At 31.9% G+C, this 14996-nt stretch overlaps 2 protein-coding genes across 2 annotated transcripts; one reads left to right on the forward strand and one right to left on the reverse strand.

Moving 5' to 3' along the window:
• Positions 1-1765: 1765 nt before the first annotated feature.
• On the forward strand, positions 1766-5035 carry LOC123225706 (protein N-terminal glutamine amidohydrolase). The gene is made up of 6 exons (XM_044649817.1): positions 1766-1926; positions 2010-2115; positions 2559-2636; positions 2757-2887; positions 4117-4241; positions 4401-5035. Exons 1-6 carry the CDS (start codon positions 1883-1885, stop codon positions 4556-4558), a joined length of 642 nt encoding a protein of 213 aa, XP_044505752.1. The 5' UTR covers positions 1766-1882; the 3' UTR covers positions 4559-5035.
• Positions 5036-5183: 148 nt separating this feature from the next.
• LOC123225705 (cytoplasmic tRNA 2-thiolation protein 2) lies at positions 5184-9704 on the reverse strand. Its single transcript, XM_044649816.1, has 7 exons — positions 9262-9704; positions 8474-8822; positions 8282-8368; positions 7123-7244; positions 6473-6551; positions 5904-6298; positions 5184-5519 (listed from the first exon to the last, which is right to left on the reverse strand). Exons 1-7 carry the CDS (start codon positions 9558-9560, stop codon positions 5471-5473), a joined length of 1380 nt encoding a protein of 459 aa, XP_044505751.1. The 5' UTR covers positions 9561-9704; the 3' UTR covers positions 5184-5470.
• Between the last annotated feature and the right edge of the window lie 5292 nt (positions 9705-14996).

A 14996-nucleotide genomic window follows, 5' to 3' on the forward strand; every position in this document is an offset into this window, starting at 1 on the left:
AGATTGACCTTATGCTGAAATTATTGGTACCGACCCCTCCCCCCCCTTAAAAGGTGTCCATCTCGTTCATGTACTGTTTTTTAGAGAAAATCCTCTTTTCTTCATTTCCAAATGGGAAAATTTTTCAAGATAACGACTCTATTCTGTTTCAAATAATATTTTTTACTATATAAGGAGCCAAAAGCGATTGATAAGGTGTTAGAAAAGCATATTAAAAAATTCATACTTTTATAATATCCAAATGTTAATTTCATATATTAGTTAATAACCAAATGACCCATATATTTTTTAATACTTTTTTACTCCCTAATATATTATAGAATATTGAAATTCACATTTTTTAATAACATATATGAACTTGCTTTCTTATAATACCATAAATGCCCTCTCATTGTCTACATATTTTTAAGTACCCTTATATTTTGTCTAATTTCATAATACCCCTTACATTTATTTAAAATTTTCTTTAACCACCTCAATTGTATTGTATTGATATGCCTTATATTTTATCAAAGTCTTTATATATTTCTAATATTTTATTTAAAACCTTCTTACATTGTTTAATATCAAAATACTCTCATATTTTTTAACATTTAATTTAATCTCTGTATTTATCTAACATTTTATTTAATACCCTTATATGTTGTTTGTTATCGAAATGCATCTATATATTCCTAACATTTTATTTAAAACCTTTTTACATTGTTTAATATCAAAATGCTCCCATCTTTTTCTAACATTTCATTTAACTCCTATATTTATTTAACATTTTTTAACATCCCCATATGTTGTCTTGTCAAAATGCTCATATATTTTTCTAACATTTCAACATTTCATTTAAAATCTTCATACATTGTTGAATATTAAGGTGTCCCTATATTTTTTCAACTTTTTTAACCCCCTATATTTATCTAACTTATCATTTAACACTCTTAAATATTGTCTTGTATCAAAATACCCTTATACTTATATTTTTCTAAAATTTCATTGAAAACCTTTACACATTGTTTATTATCAAAATATCTCTCATATTTTTTCAACATTTCATTTAACTCCATATATTTATCTAACATTTTTAACACCTTCATATATTGTTTTATATCGAAATACCCCTATATTGTTCTAACATTTAAGTTAAAACTTTATTACATTAGTTAATATCAAAATGTCTCTCATATTTTTTCAACATTTCATTTAACTCCTTATATTTATGTAACATTTCATTTAACACCATCATATGTTGTCTTGTATCAAAATGCTTTTATATTTTTTTAATATTTCATTTAAAATCTTCATACATTATTTAACATCAAAATTCCTCCCATATTTTTTAATATTTTTTTAACCCTCTAAAATATTATTAAACATCCAAATACCCTTTTTATATATAACATACGAACTTGATTTAACAAATAAAATTAGATTTTGAGTGAAAATTCATATAAATACTTTTTCTCACAAATTGATTTGTTTTAATTTGAATTTAGAAGTACAAAATTTTTCTTTTTGAATGAACTCGCAATATTAAATATTGAATAAAAATGAAAGTGAAAGCGAGTGTTTTAATGATGTGAGAAATGAATGAGAGTGAGGGTTTTTATAAAAATGGTAAAGGATAGTTTTGATATTTTAAAATTTTTGGGGTATTTTTGTTTGGAACTTTAAAAATGGGACATTTTTGAGGAATTGAAAAATAGGGGATTTTTGCTTAATTGAGGGCAAAATGGATATTTAGTTTGATTTTCCTTATTTTAATTTATTTCTCTTAGTGTCAGCTGGGTTGGTTAAAACTGCACCGGAATAATGGCAACCTAACCGACACCGTTTTTGTTTCTCTATCTCATTAAATTTATCGGCATACCAAAAACTGGAATCCAGCAGCATGGCCATGAAGTTCTCTGAATTCGATCACACTCCTTTTTACTGGTAACTTCATTTCCTTTTTTTAGGGTTTAATTTGGTTTCTTGATGAAGATTAGGGTAATCATTTGTTTGTTTCATAAATTCAGTGAAGAGAATGTTTACTTGCTTTGCAAGAAATTGTGCGGCAGTGGAACAGCTGATGCGGACGGATCAGATCTTTTTGTAGTTTTCATCTCTAACGAGAAAAAACAGGCATGTGTGTTGTCGATTTGACCTTTATTTCTTTTTTCTTCAATTAGTTGAACTTGTTCTCAATTTTTTTTTAATTCGAAGTAATGAGTTCAGTGGCAGAGATTCGGCAAATGGAGTAGATAGATTGATGGGCTACTTCGCGATGATACAATATGTAATTTTTAGTCGGTTCTTTAGAAGTTCCATGGTTGACTCATTAAATGTTGTTTTAGAATCTTTGTTTTTGGTAAATTTTGGTGTACTTTTGGGAAAATGGGTATCTCTTGCTTCCTCAATGTACACATAACTAATTTCGATAGAGAAGTAGTGGATTATATAGTTGTGGTTTTGGATCGATTTTATGGTTGGAATGCTCGAGTTAATTGCGAGTCATAGTATCTAGACTTTAGTATGAGTTTGAAAATTTTATCTTTTAGTTTTATTGTTTCATGATTGTATTGTAGATTCCCCTGTGGAATCAGAAGGCTAGTAAGAGAGTAGATGGAATTATTCTGTGGGATTACCATGTCATTTGCATTCAGGTGACAGCTAAACCTTACCATGAATTTAGTTGTTATGGATTGATAAAGTAGGTTGTAAGGATATGTTTTTGGTCACTAATGGTTACTTTTTGTTTCTTTTGTTGCCTTTGGTATAAGCAGAGGAAAAATGATGGTGCTTTTCCTTGTTTAGTGTGGGACTTGGATTCCAGTCTTCCATTTCCTTCTCCTTTGACTCCCTATTTGTCAGAGACCATCCGTCCTTCTTTTCAGCTCTTCTCTGAGTTTCATAGGTAAGCTGTGATTTCCTTAATGGATTTCGATGAGATTACATACTGTTTGTCAGTTTATATGAATGCATTTATGAGAAATTTAGTGGAATTGGTAACTTAAGATGTAGTATAATTTCACTTAAGCGGCCATTGTTTTTAATTTTGAAGGAAATAAGAACACCTGCATCAGTTACTCACATGGCCTAATTATGAAGCATACCATAGTCTCCATATGTGAAAAAGTTAAACATATCTGAAACTTTTAAGAAAACTTTTGCTACTGCTATATGCTATTCTTTTACTGGAAACCAAACTTGTTCCACACCATAGAATTTCTTTGGGTTCTTTTGCCTTTTTGTTTTTTGCTTTATTTCTTGTTTTACTCCATTGCTGCAAATAAAAAAAGATTGGAATGATACTCTCCTCCCTTGTTCCTTTGCTTCACTTTTAAAAATTATTTATTGATGGTAATTTTTTCCTATGTATGGTTTAGGAAATGGATGTTGCAAAATGTTTTTTCAAAATATCTTCAATTGTTTAATATTGTATACTACGGTGTAACAATTCATGAAGAACTTTAAGTGAAGTCCTTATCCAAAGAAAAAGAAGTAAATTTTTCTGCTGAAAGGTTCACTTAGAGAATAAAGATCTGAGAAATATTTTGAGAAATAATGATGTTATTCTTCAGCTTTTGATTGATCATTGAACCAGACTGTTTTACTGCAACAGTGTAGCCGGCTTGCATAGGATACTCTATATTGCTTTTTGTTTGCTAGTTATACTTGGTCCGTTAGATTACTGGGATAATTGTTTAACAATTTTTCCTGATTTAATCATGTTGGGCTTTCTACTACACCTTTTTTCTCTGATAAATAATATAGTTTATAATTTCTTTTTATTATATTTATTATTGCAGTCAATATTTCTGTTTGGATTCTAGTTGCATTTTCAAATTTCTCATGAAGTGGGCTTTGTTAGCCTAGTTAATATCATTGTCCAAACTTATTTGAAGAGGGATCAATGCTATAATGATTGTCATGAATTTGTAATGTTTATTTTAAACTCTATTTATATTACTATCTTTTTCTTAAGATACTAAAGCTATCAGACAGACCTGCCTTTATCACTGATTTAATTTGTCTGTTTTAACTTCATAAAGCAATTAATGTTTCATTGTTGCTTGATTAAAGTATATTCCAAATCCTAATATTAAATGATTTTGCTATAAGAACTTCTCTTCTTGGCATCAGGTATTTCCGGATTGTCCATGCTCCTATATTCCTTCGTTACTTTGCATCTGATCGAAGGCATATGAAGGATTCTGTTGGGAAATGGGTTGCTGAACCACCTAAATATGAACCTATAGTTGCTGAAGGTAATGACAATGATCGTGTATAAGATCTTGCCTACAGGTTTTAGGATATGGTAATGTTTTTCTGTTGTAGTCTGTCTCTTTTATTATAGCTAACAGGCTCATGATGATACATAGAAGCAGTTGCATTGTAAAAGTTGTTTCTTTGGTCTGCTTGTTCAGATAACACTGTGCACAACTTAAGTGAGTACATTGAAATGCGATCTGCTGATGTGGCAACAGATGTTGGAGTTGATCTTATTAATGCTGTTTTTACTGAGAAACTTGGTGTGGTGATTGGCGAAAAACAACTGGAGGAGTTCTTTTCCCAAGTTTCTTGAGGACTTGTGTCTTTTTTTTCTTTTTATTTGGTAATTAGAGAACCTGTCCTGCCTTATTGGACCGGTAAACCTTGAGGTATAGTTATTGGATCTACAACCATTACACCGGATCCGTTAGAACTAGTATCTTTGTTGCTTGCAAATAACATTGAGTGAGTTATGGATGTATGAACCAGAGTACAAGCTGCATCACTCCATCAATCAGTGAACCTTTTTTCAAAGAAACCTGTTTCTGAGGAAAAAGTTCACTTGGAGGATGGAAATTTGTGAAAAACGTGTGCTCCAATAGATGTTTTCCTTTAGTTTGGCTTCTTGGCTGTAACTAGGGAACATCAGTAAACGTGTTCTGTCAGAAATCATGGTCTAGTCTAGCTAGATAAGTTTTGTAAAATGCTACATTGGCACCATTTAGTTGTGTTTTAGGTGGTGTTTGATATGGCTTCATCTCATACACTTTGCAAAGCATGTTTTCTTGAATTCTGACTACTCTTTCCTTTGTATCGTTTCCCTAATCAAAATGACTTTAGTTTAATAATTTATTTTGGACAATTCACCAAAACTCTTAGAAAGTTCAGCATGACAACCAACATTTTTGAGAGTTGTGGAAAGCTATTACATCATCAGGTAAAGAAAAAGACCACTTGATCAAAAGGAAACATGACGATTTAGCATTCGAATACAATTCATAAATGAGTAGGGACTATCTCTGTAATAATAAGTGAATACATCCATTGTTACCGAAGCAACCAGGACCACTGCTCCCAAAATATAGAAGAATATCTCTGGCAAACTCGGCCATATAAATCTACATCGTGCTTTTTGTGGGACGCTGATATTTCACATTTCGTTTATTAGGGCAAAACATGATGGCACTCAAAAGCCAAAGAGGACCAGATGAACAGACAAGACAAATCAAGTTTCATCTTCATTATCTGACAGCAAGCAATCTTGTACTCGCTTCCTGAAAGCAGAAAAAAATAAAGGGTTATAAATTTTAATAAAATTATGTGTATCCACTTTGGGTACGCAAACATATACACACATATATATCATTACATGATTGGATTATTGTGAATTAAAAATAAAACAATACTCAATCATATAATGACACGTATGAATCTATATATATATATATATATATATATATTTATGTACCTATTCAGGTACACAGTACTGCTCTATAAATTTTGGGAGGCAATAAGATAAGTACAATCTATACTAGGATATCAATGATTTTTCAAGCGAACGAATGCTATAAATATAAGATCACGGTGTCTTTAGGGGTTTGAAGCAATAAACACATCATGGTTAAGGTGTAGTGCTGGTTATCAACGTAAATTCTCACCTCAATGCACTGAAATGGCCGTTACTACCATAATTTGCTCTGGAAACCATTGGCTCAGGTAGAAGAGAATAAAACTGCTCAACTAATGAGGGATCTTTGGGAAATATCTGAAACCGGCAACTTGAACAACAGGCTGCACCAAAAGCATCAGAACTCTGGCTACTCTTATAATTACTTAAACTATTTAAGTCTGATGGGTTGAGTGGACTATAGCATAAAGGACAGAACGACTCTGAGGAAATGGTTTCATTACACTTGAGATTGAATCTCTTTTGACGCCTTTGTGATGCTAAAGGAACATTAGAGTCATTTAATTCTGGAATCCTGTTGAAATGAAATGGAGTTAGCTTTCCAGCTGTCCGCACAATTGTGCACTCTCGAGAAGGATTCTCTTCCTGAAAAAGAATTTTCTGTTACAACTCCTAAACCAGATACCAATTGGAGATGACAATAAACTGCTGACCACATCAATATTTTGAACATGGTACAGAGCATATTTCTACTTTTTATGAAATAAAGACACATAAACATGGAGCTCAAAGGAAATCTGATCCAAACGCAGTTTCTACCTGCAATAGTTTGAGAAATGATGAGACCAAACCATTGATACCAGTAGAGGGACCATTAAGCAATTCCAGAGTCTCTAGGCTGCCCTGCCAAGAGATCAGACTCATCATTCAGTAACAAACCATGCCTTATTTATCATAATAGTATTTCCTGAAAATAAAATACTGCTAAATGTTTAAAATAGAGCGGTGAAAATGCTGATTAATTTACAGTTATCACAAAACTTCTTAGGCACAAAAGAGAGTTTTATACAAAGATAAATAGTAAAGCTCGATTTGAACCAAACCGAACTTGAACTCGCCTCGTTTTGCATGGAGTCAAGCTCAAGTTTGAGTTCGAACTCATTTTAAAGGTGCTCAAACTTGAGCTCGAATTGAATCGAAGTTTAAGTTTGGCTCAATACTAAAATGATGTCGTTTTAATATATATTGATTAAAACAGCATCGTTTTATATTGAATTTTTCAGGCTCACGAGCTTGACGAGCCAAACAGTCTTAAAGTTAAAGCTCGAGCTCGAAAATATCGAATTCTCAAAATTGAGCTCACTTGGGCTGAGGTTGTTTCAATCGGGCTCATTTGAATGGAACTTGAGCTCAAACAAGTTCGGCTCGAATTTAACCCTAATAAATAGAAACTTAGGGAAGTAACATACCCATCAAGGTGGCAAAGCATGTTGAGCTCTTGGGCTATACAGCCACGAAGTGGAAGCACAACTGGAATCTCCCACCTGGCATCAACATACTGTATATCAGCTGGTAAAGAATAGCCTTGACCCTGTTGAAGCACAAATAAAAATGATTGGTTGATCACAAATATTATATTAGAGTACATGGAATTGATACGAGACAAAACTTCAAACAGGATATCAACAATTTACATCCCCAGTTTAAAAAAAAAAATTGAAAAATGAGTAACCCACATCACATTCGTCTTGCCCATTACTTTGCTCAAATATTAAGCACAATTAAAATGCCACTATTTTGGGTCTTTTTAGTACGACTTTTTCAGGTATAGCTAATGAAAATAGAGTTTATAAAAGTAGATCCTATTAAACATAAAGCATTTAAAAATTTTCACTTATTTTGTTAGATAAAACAGAAAAAAAGCTCTACAACAATAAATTAACAAAATTGTCAAAGAAAGGATAACTGAACATAAAAACACTGCATGTTAAATAAGCTCAAAAAAACTCTTAGAAGAAGCCCCAATCTTGGGTTTCTTTCCTAAAGGAAATCAAAAAGCTTACTGAATCACCCATAAGCACATTTTAAGTTGCAACCCAAAAGATAACAAATTGTTTGAAGATAAATTTTAATATTGAGAGCTCTTTTTGCCAATAAATAAGTCCAACCGAATAGCCATTTTAGTTTAATCTCAAGTCAACAAACTGCACTGCCAATTGAAATGAGCAAGTAGCCATTTTAGTTTAATTTCAAGTCTACAAACTGTGCTGCCAATTGCATTGAGCTCAAAATACATTCTTCTAGGGTTTAATGAATGTTGATATTTACAGTCCCACCGTAGGCTATGATAACACAATTTATTTTTGTAGATAGATAGCTTTGACAATCAACAGTTCAAAACCCTGTGAAGTAATTAAAATTGAGAAAAGCTGCAAGCTAAAATTTATCTCCTGCATAAAGCATATACTTTTTCCACTATTCACCATGTGCTAAATCTTACCAGGTTAAGTGTGTCTATTTCAAAAATATGAATCAAATTTCACTAACAAAGTATAACCTGTTATCCAGAAAAATAATGCTTAAAATTCAGAAATAAATGCCAATCAACAGATAGTAATGATGAAACACCTTCACAGTGGCAGAAATAACATGGCAAGCAATCCTCGATGTACATAATCCTAGCACCACTCTATTATATCCATTTTCAGAAGCAATCTGTAAGAGAAGATTAAAAAGTCTAAGAAGATCTTGTAATAGAGAACACAACGACAGATGCTCTTGTACAAATTAATACATCAAAAGTCATATCTAAATCCAAACCTTTTGCAGAGTCAACATCCTTAGATGCATCAGAAGATCTTCTTTCCCAGTGGCATCACCAACAGAATCTAGTAACTTTTTGAATTTCTCCCTTGCATCAAGTGCATCCAAAGAGAATGTACTTTCTATTGAAACAACATGCAAATCTTTTGCTGGTGGTGCAAGATGCGAAACAATTGATCTAATTTTTTGGATGGTTTCATCAACTTCATCAGACGATATTGCACAATATGCACTTTCATCAATGAATGCAACTCCTACACCAAATACAGGTAAGGATCCATCTCTACTAGCATCATAATTCTTCTGTGCCATCTGCTGCTTCTCATGTACAAACTGAAGGGCCACTCTGAACAAAATTATATTCATCTTCAAAATGTAATTCCAACACAGTAAATGGGACTTATAGACTTACAAGTTAAACAACATTTTACTTTACCCTGAAACAACATAATGTACACCTATTTGATTTTGCTTCCACTTTAGACATGCTAAAAAATTTTTGTTTATACCCTTTTAATTCAACATCTAAATTAAAACTTGTGTTTCATTTCTCAAAATTTCCAGTGAAAACATGCTTTAACGTATACGAAAATCATCCCACCAAATGAAATAAACCAAATTCCCCTTATATTTAGTAATTACGTATATAGTAGTAATACTAGGATAAAAGGGTTTAGTAACAAACACTTGACTTGTAAATGTTATCATTCTCGATGCGTTAATTAAAACAGCTCCGTAACCTTAAAATATTTACATGAAAAACGGAGCTAAAAAAAACCAATTACCTGGAAGCAGGGCCACCGGAGAAGGCGACAAGAACTTTATCAGCAGGGGTAATCAAAGCATGTGTAGAAACAGCAAGCCTGAATTTGCCGTACAGATTACTCCTAAAGCAATCCCCACAGAACCTTCCATCATCACCGGTGCCACTGCCGGTCAGGGCTTCATTGGACTTGCACTTTACGCATATATTATAGCCACTTCTTGTTGTCGAAGGCTTGGAGTTAGAGTTGGAGTTTTGTTGTTCTTGTTCAAATTCGTTTTTGTAACAACCGGACTGACAGCCTGAGGAATTGCACGCCATGGCTTGAAGTGTGGCGATTCGAGTCCAGGTGACGCCCACTAGGGTTTTAGAGCCTTCTGGTCGAGGGTTAATCCACTAGAATGATCAAACTTAACCCGTTAAAAAGGGGGTGTGTTAAAATATATATCGTATTTTGAGGAGTTTAATAGACTTTCAAGTTACACGATTGGTCGTGTTAGGGCTGATCAAAGTTGAGCTGGTGTGGGATTGAAAATTAGTTTAATTTAAGAGCAATGCTATGTATTCCTATTTTTAGTATATAATTTATATATATAATGATGTGTCATCATGTAATTAAGTAATTTTAAAATATGTGTTACCATATGATGAAGAAATATTCAATCACATGATGACATCTCATCTGTGTACATAAATTATGTATAAAAAATAAATACATATAATTTTATTATTAATTTAATTCAATTTTTAGTTTAAATTCACTTCAGTTTGACTCTAGTAAAAAGTACTCCAATTCTGCTTAATTCATACCCTACTTTAGGTGCATTGAATGAATGAATATATTAAAATTATAATATTTTAAATAAAAATTAAAATAGTTATTTTTTTAATCAATTAGCAAGTATTTCAAATAGTAAGATGTAGTGGATCGACATGATCCAAACATAAAAAGGCATAGTTAACAAAATTATGGATGGTATCCAAATCACTACCTTTAAAATCGGTCATGTTGAGCTTGTAGGAAAGATTTGCTATTTTAAACTATTAAAAAAATTATTAAAATCTGTTTCCAAACTATTGGAGTAATTGTTGTGCAACGACTACTCCAATGGTCAGAAAGTCGTTGGTTTCTTACCACTACTCGCCCATATTTTTGTTTTTTAAAATTATCTATAAATATCACCTTAAATTTATTTAATCCCGGTGTAACCACTCAACTATCAAATCTCTCAATCTATTAACTTTTAAGACAAACTCTCTTAATGTTTATTTCTCAATTTCTCTAATAATTTTGTTGTTGTTTTATTTTAATATTTAATTAATCGTATTTCTTCACTTAATTTCTTATTAAAATATATTATAATTCAAATAAATTTAATTATTTTAATTATTTTGTTAATAAAAAAATCAATATTTTAATAAAGAAGTTACAATGAAAGCATCATCACTAAAAAAAAAGTGAATTATTAATTTTGGCCAAATTACCCATACATTAAGCAAAAATGTTCAATTTCCCTATTCATAAGCAAAAATGCCCAATTTCTCTATTCCTAAGCAAAAATGCCCTAAATTTTTTTTAAAATACCAAAATTACCCTTTACCACATCTATATAAACTCTCTCTCTCACTTTTATTACACATACTTCTCATCTCACTCTCACTCTCATTTTTACCTAATATCAATTAATATGGGTTCATTTGAATGGAAGAAGTTCGTATTTCTAAATTTGAATCGAAAAAAAGTTATTCGTGAAAAAAAGTATTTATACGAATCTTAACCTAAAAACTTAATTTTATTTGTTAAATCTAGTTTATATGTCATGTAAAGAGGTACTTGAATATTAGATAATAATATAGGGATTAAATGAATGTTAGATAAATATGGGGGGGGGGTATTTTGATATTATACAATATATAAAGGATTTAAATAACATGTTATGAATATAGGTATATTTTGATACAAGACAACATATAAATGTATTAAATGTAATGTTAGATAATTATGGAGGGTCAAATGAAATGTTATAAAAATATGGGGGTATTTTGATATTAAACATTGTAAGAGCATTATAAATGAAATTTTAGGAAGATGTATTTTGATATGAGACAACATACAAGGGTGGTAAATGCAATGTTAGGTAATTATAGGGGGCAAAAATAATATCAAAAAAATATATGAGGTATTTTGAAATTACATAATACATGAAGGATTTAAATAATAGTTTAAAAATAGATAGATGTTTTTTGATATAAGAGATCATAAAATGGTGTTAAATGAAATGTTAGATAATTATAGGGGATTAAATAAAATGTTAAGAAAAACATGGGGGTATTTTGATATTTCATAATATATGAAAGATTTAGAAACATGTTAAGAATGAATAGATGTATTTTGATAATAGGAAACATACGAAGGTATTAAATGAAATATTAGATAAGTACGAGGGGTTAAAAAGATATTACAAAATATAGGGGGTAATTTGAGATTAAACATAGTAAGAAAGTTTAAATGAAATGTTAAGAATAGATAAATACATTTTGATACAAAGTAACAGAGAAGGTTGTTAAATAAATTATTAGATAATTTAGGGGGTTAAATGAAATATTAAAAAAATATATGGGGTATTTTGATATTAAATATTGTAAAAATGTTTTAAATGGAATGTTAATAACAAATAAATGCATTTTGATACAAGATAACATACGAGGGTATTACATAAATTGTTAAATAATTATAGGGGTTAAATTAAATATTAAAAAATATAAGGGGTTTTTTGATGTAATAACTTTAGTGTGAATAATTTCTTCATTTCATATTTGTTAGAATGAGTTGTTTGAGTATTTTTTTTTATTTCATCTCATGTTTGATAGTAACATCACTCAAATCACATATCATTATTTCCGTGACAAGATTATTTAAAAAATAAAATCAAAAGGATATTCATATATAATGATAGATAAAGTACATCGTACATCATACACATATGCACATACAATAAATATATACATAAGAATATATGAAGAATGATAAATAAACAATGAGTTAACTAAATATACACCCGTGATTTACTTGATACAGTGAAAAAACAACTGCAACACTAAATGTCGACTCATGGAGGTAGACGACTCTTGGGGAAAATCGACAGTCCATGACAATGTCAAACACTCAAAAAAATGTAACATAAATATTTCACAGTCACTAGAGCCTCCCCCCTACTGAGGGACATCCGTCACTCAATGTAACACAAGGGGATCACGTCATGGAGTCTACCCAGAAGTGGTCCAGAAACTCATCACCTCTATTAATGCAAGTATGAATGTCGTGTACAGTCGCATCCGCCACTCGAAAGACCCCATATTCCCTAAGTATGATACATCCGAATCATACACCATAATCGACCACTCACAAAAATCTATAACTCTGACCACCCAATGTGTGCAGTCGAAATTTATAGGAATATAAACCTATAAACAGTGACAAATTAAAGTTGATTATAAACTAATTCAACGTAAAATATAATGAAAATACTATTATACTATACCTTATCGACCATTTCTCATGGTTTGTAAAACAACCCAGGGGTATAAGTTGCCTCAATTATCCTTGTGAAGAATCTCGAAAACTGAAACTCCTCATCTTGTGTGGTCTACCAACTCTTGTAGGCCATCTAATATGTCCTACGAAGAATGTGTAGGCAGTCGTCCAGCGTTGTGAAACAATCGAACGATAATCGTCCTAGTGCTGACATAATATAGCCAAAAAGGAATCCAAATGCTGAAATGGTATAAACAACTTCAAATGTGTTAGTTATTGACGAATATATCAAACTTTTAACCAAATTATATAGTATAGACAACTTACATCGTCGGTCAGTCACTCGCGCAACTCTACCACAAGGCACCAAAAACTGTCCTTCGACTTCGATCAGATGAAGTAAACATCATGCGAGTCGAAAGCTGCAGCTTTGGTGTACCACGTGAGGAAAGATTCCTCACGCTCTGAGGTAGAGGATGGAATGGTCCTGAGTTATCATTTTGCCCTCCCTTTGATTGTATTTGTATACGAGGTGTGAACGAGCAAACCCTTCCAAACGATCTGATTGTGTGCCATACGAATCAACTGCAAGTACATACACCTATTAATTCATTATTTCATCCTATGCAACAATTATGCATTAATCGATTAATGTTACCTTCTCCATGTATGCGAGAGGAGGTTTGGTTGGAGAATCTTGAATCATGGTCAAGTCCACCGTGCATGCCCCCTCAACGGATCGCAAAATTGTAATTTTGAAAATCTCAATGAACAATATATATGAATATTTATATACCAATTATAATTAATATACCTCAATATGGATGGCCTCGAAAACTTCCTCCTGGAAGTCCTCCTCTTGTGAACTAATATCCACTATCTTTTTGCTGGAGCTCGGGATATCAGCAAGTAATCATAATCGCTCATCCTGAAAATGAGACAAAACATTGTTAAATAAATATTATAACTGGAAAAACAAATCGATCAATGACATTTCTTAAAAAAACATAACCTTAACTTTTGGGGAAAGTGTTCGAGGAGAACCCTTGATCGATAATATCTCAATGCGGGTCCCCTATATGCATGAAAAGAACAAAATGGTAAATGATATTTCATATAAAATATAATATCTACAATAATTTTCATACCTTAAGTAGAGGATCTGAAGCAATCGGACATTCGACCGAAAGACCTTCATGAGGAAAACCCTATATGAATATATAAAATGAATTAATCGATAACAAAACAGTTATAAAAATAGAACTCCATCAATAAGTGACATACCTCAGATCGAACAGGTGATCCAACAAAAGGGCCAACCGGTGCCTCATTGTGGCGACTACCCTAGGGTAATAGTAATAATAACTTAATCAGTGACATTTTATATATAACAATATTATAATTTAATAACAACATTTAATATTAAATATATTTTTGAAATTAAATACAGACTTCATGTGGCTAATGGGATGGTAATGCCCTGTCAATGGGAGAGGTCGTCCTGATACTGTCGTGCCTATCCTGTATGAAGATAATATAGTTGTCAGAATAATAATGAAATACAATTTTTATAAGTAATAAATTAGACGTGGTTTTACAACCTAATCGACGGGGGTTGGATATGTACGCATGATGATGTCCTCCAAACGAGTCATACGATCCTCTAATTGAGTCATCTATGAAGACATATTGTCAGGAAAACTCGAAATCTCAAGCAAAATCGTAGCACCCTAGTGTGTCAATGCAGCATTTAATGTGGAAATAATGGCTAATACTGATGGGGGATACTCCTTGGTGATAGGATAGTTAGTACGGTCCTCAACTCTAGGAAGGTCTGTGGTCAGTGGGCTTTGAACTCTAGGGGGACAGATAGACTGCTCCATAATAAGAGGCTAAATAAACTCCTCAGGTGTCTCAGAAGTCTCGATGGGTATATCTGAATGTCTTGAGACTATAGAAGCCTTGTCTCTTATCGCGAGAGGAACCGAAGATAATGAGGAGGAATCAATATCTGGCAAACCGGTGTACTCGTAAATGTCAGCATACCATGGTAAACCCTCATTCATCGTTGATGGATGAAGGGGAATGTGACATCAGCCTAATCATAAAGATATATAAGTAAAAATAATTGCAATATTCAATTAATTAATCGACTTATTAATTAACGATTACATATCGGATCACCAGTGAAAATATGAGTCCAACTAGGGATGTCCCACGTA

This window comes from Mangifera indica, chromosome 9 (assembly GCF_011075055.1).
Source record: "Mangifera indica cultivar Alphonso chromosome 9, CATAS_Mindica_2.1, whole genome shotgun sequence".
NCBI lineage: Eukaryota > Viridiplantae > Streptophyta > Magnoliopsida > Sapindales > Anacardiaceae > Mangifera > Mangifera indica.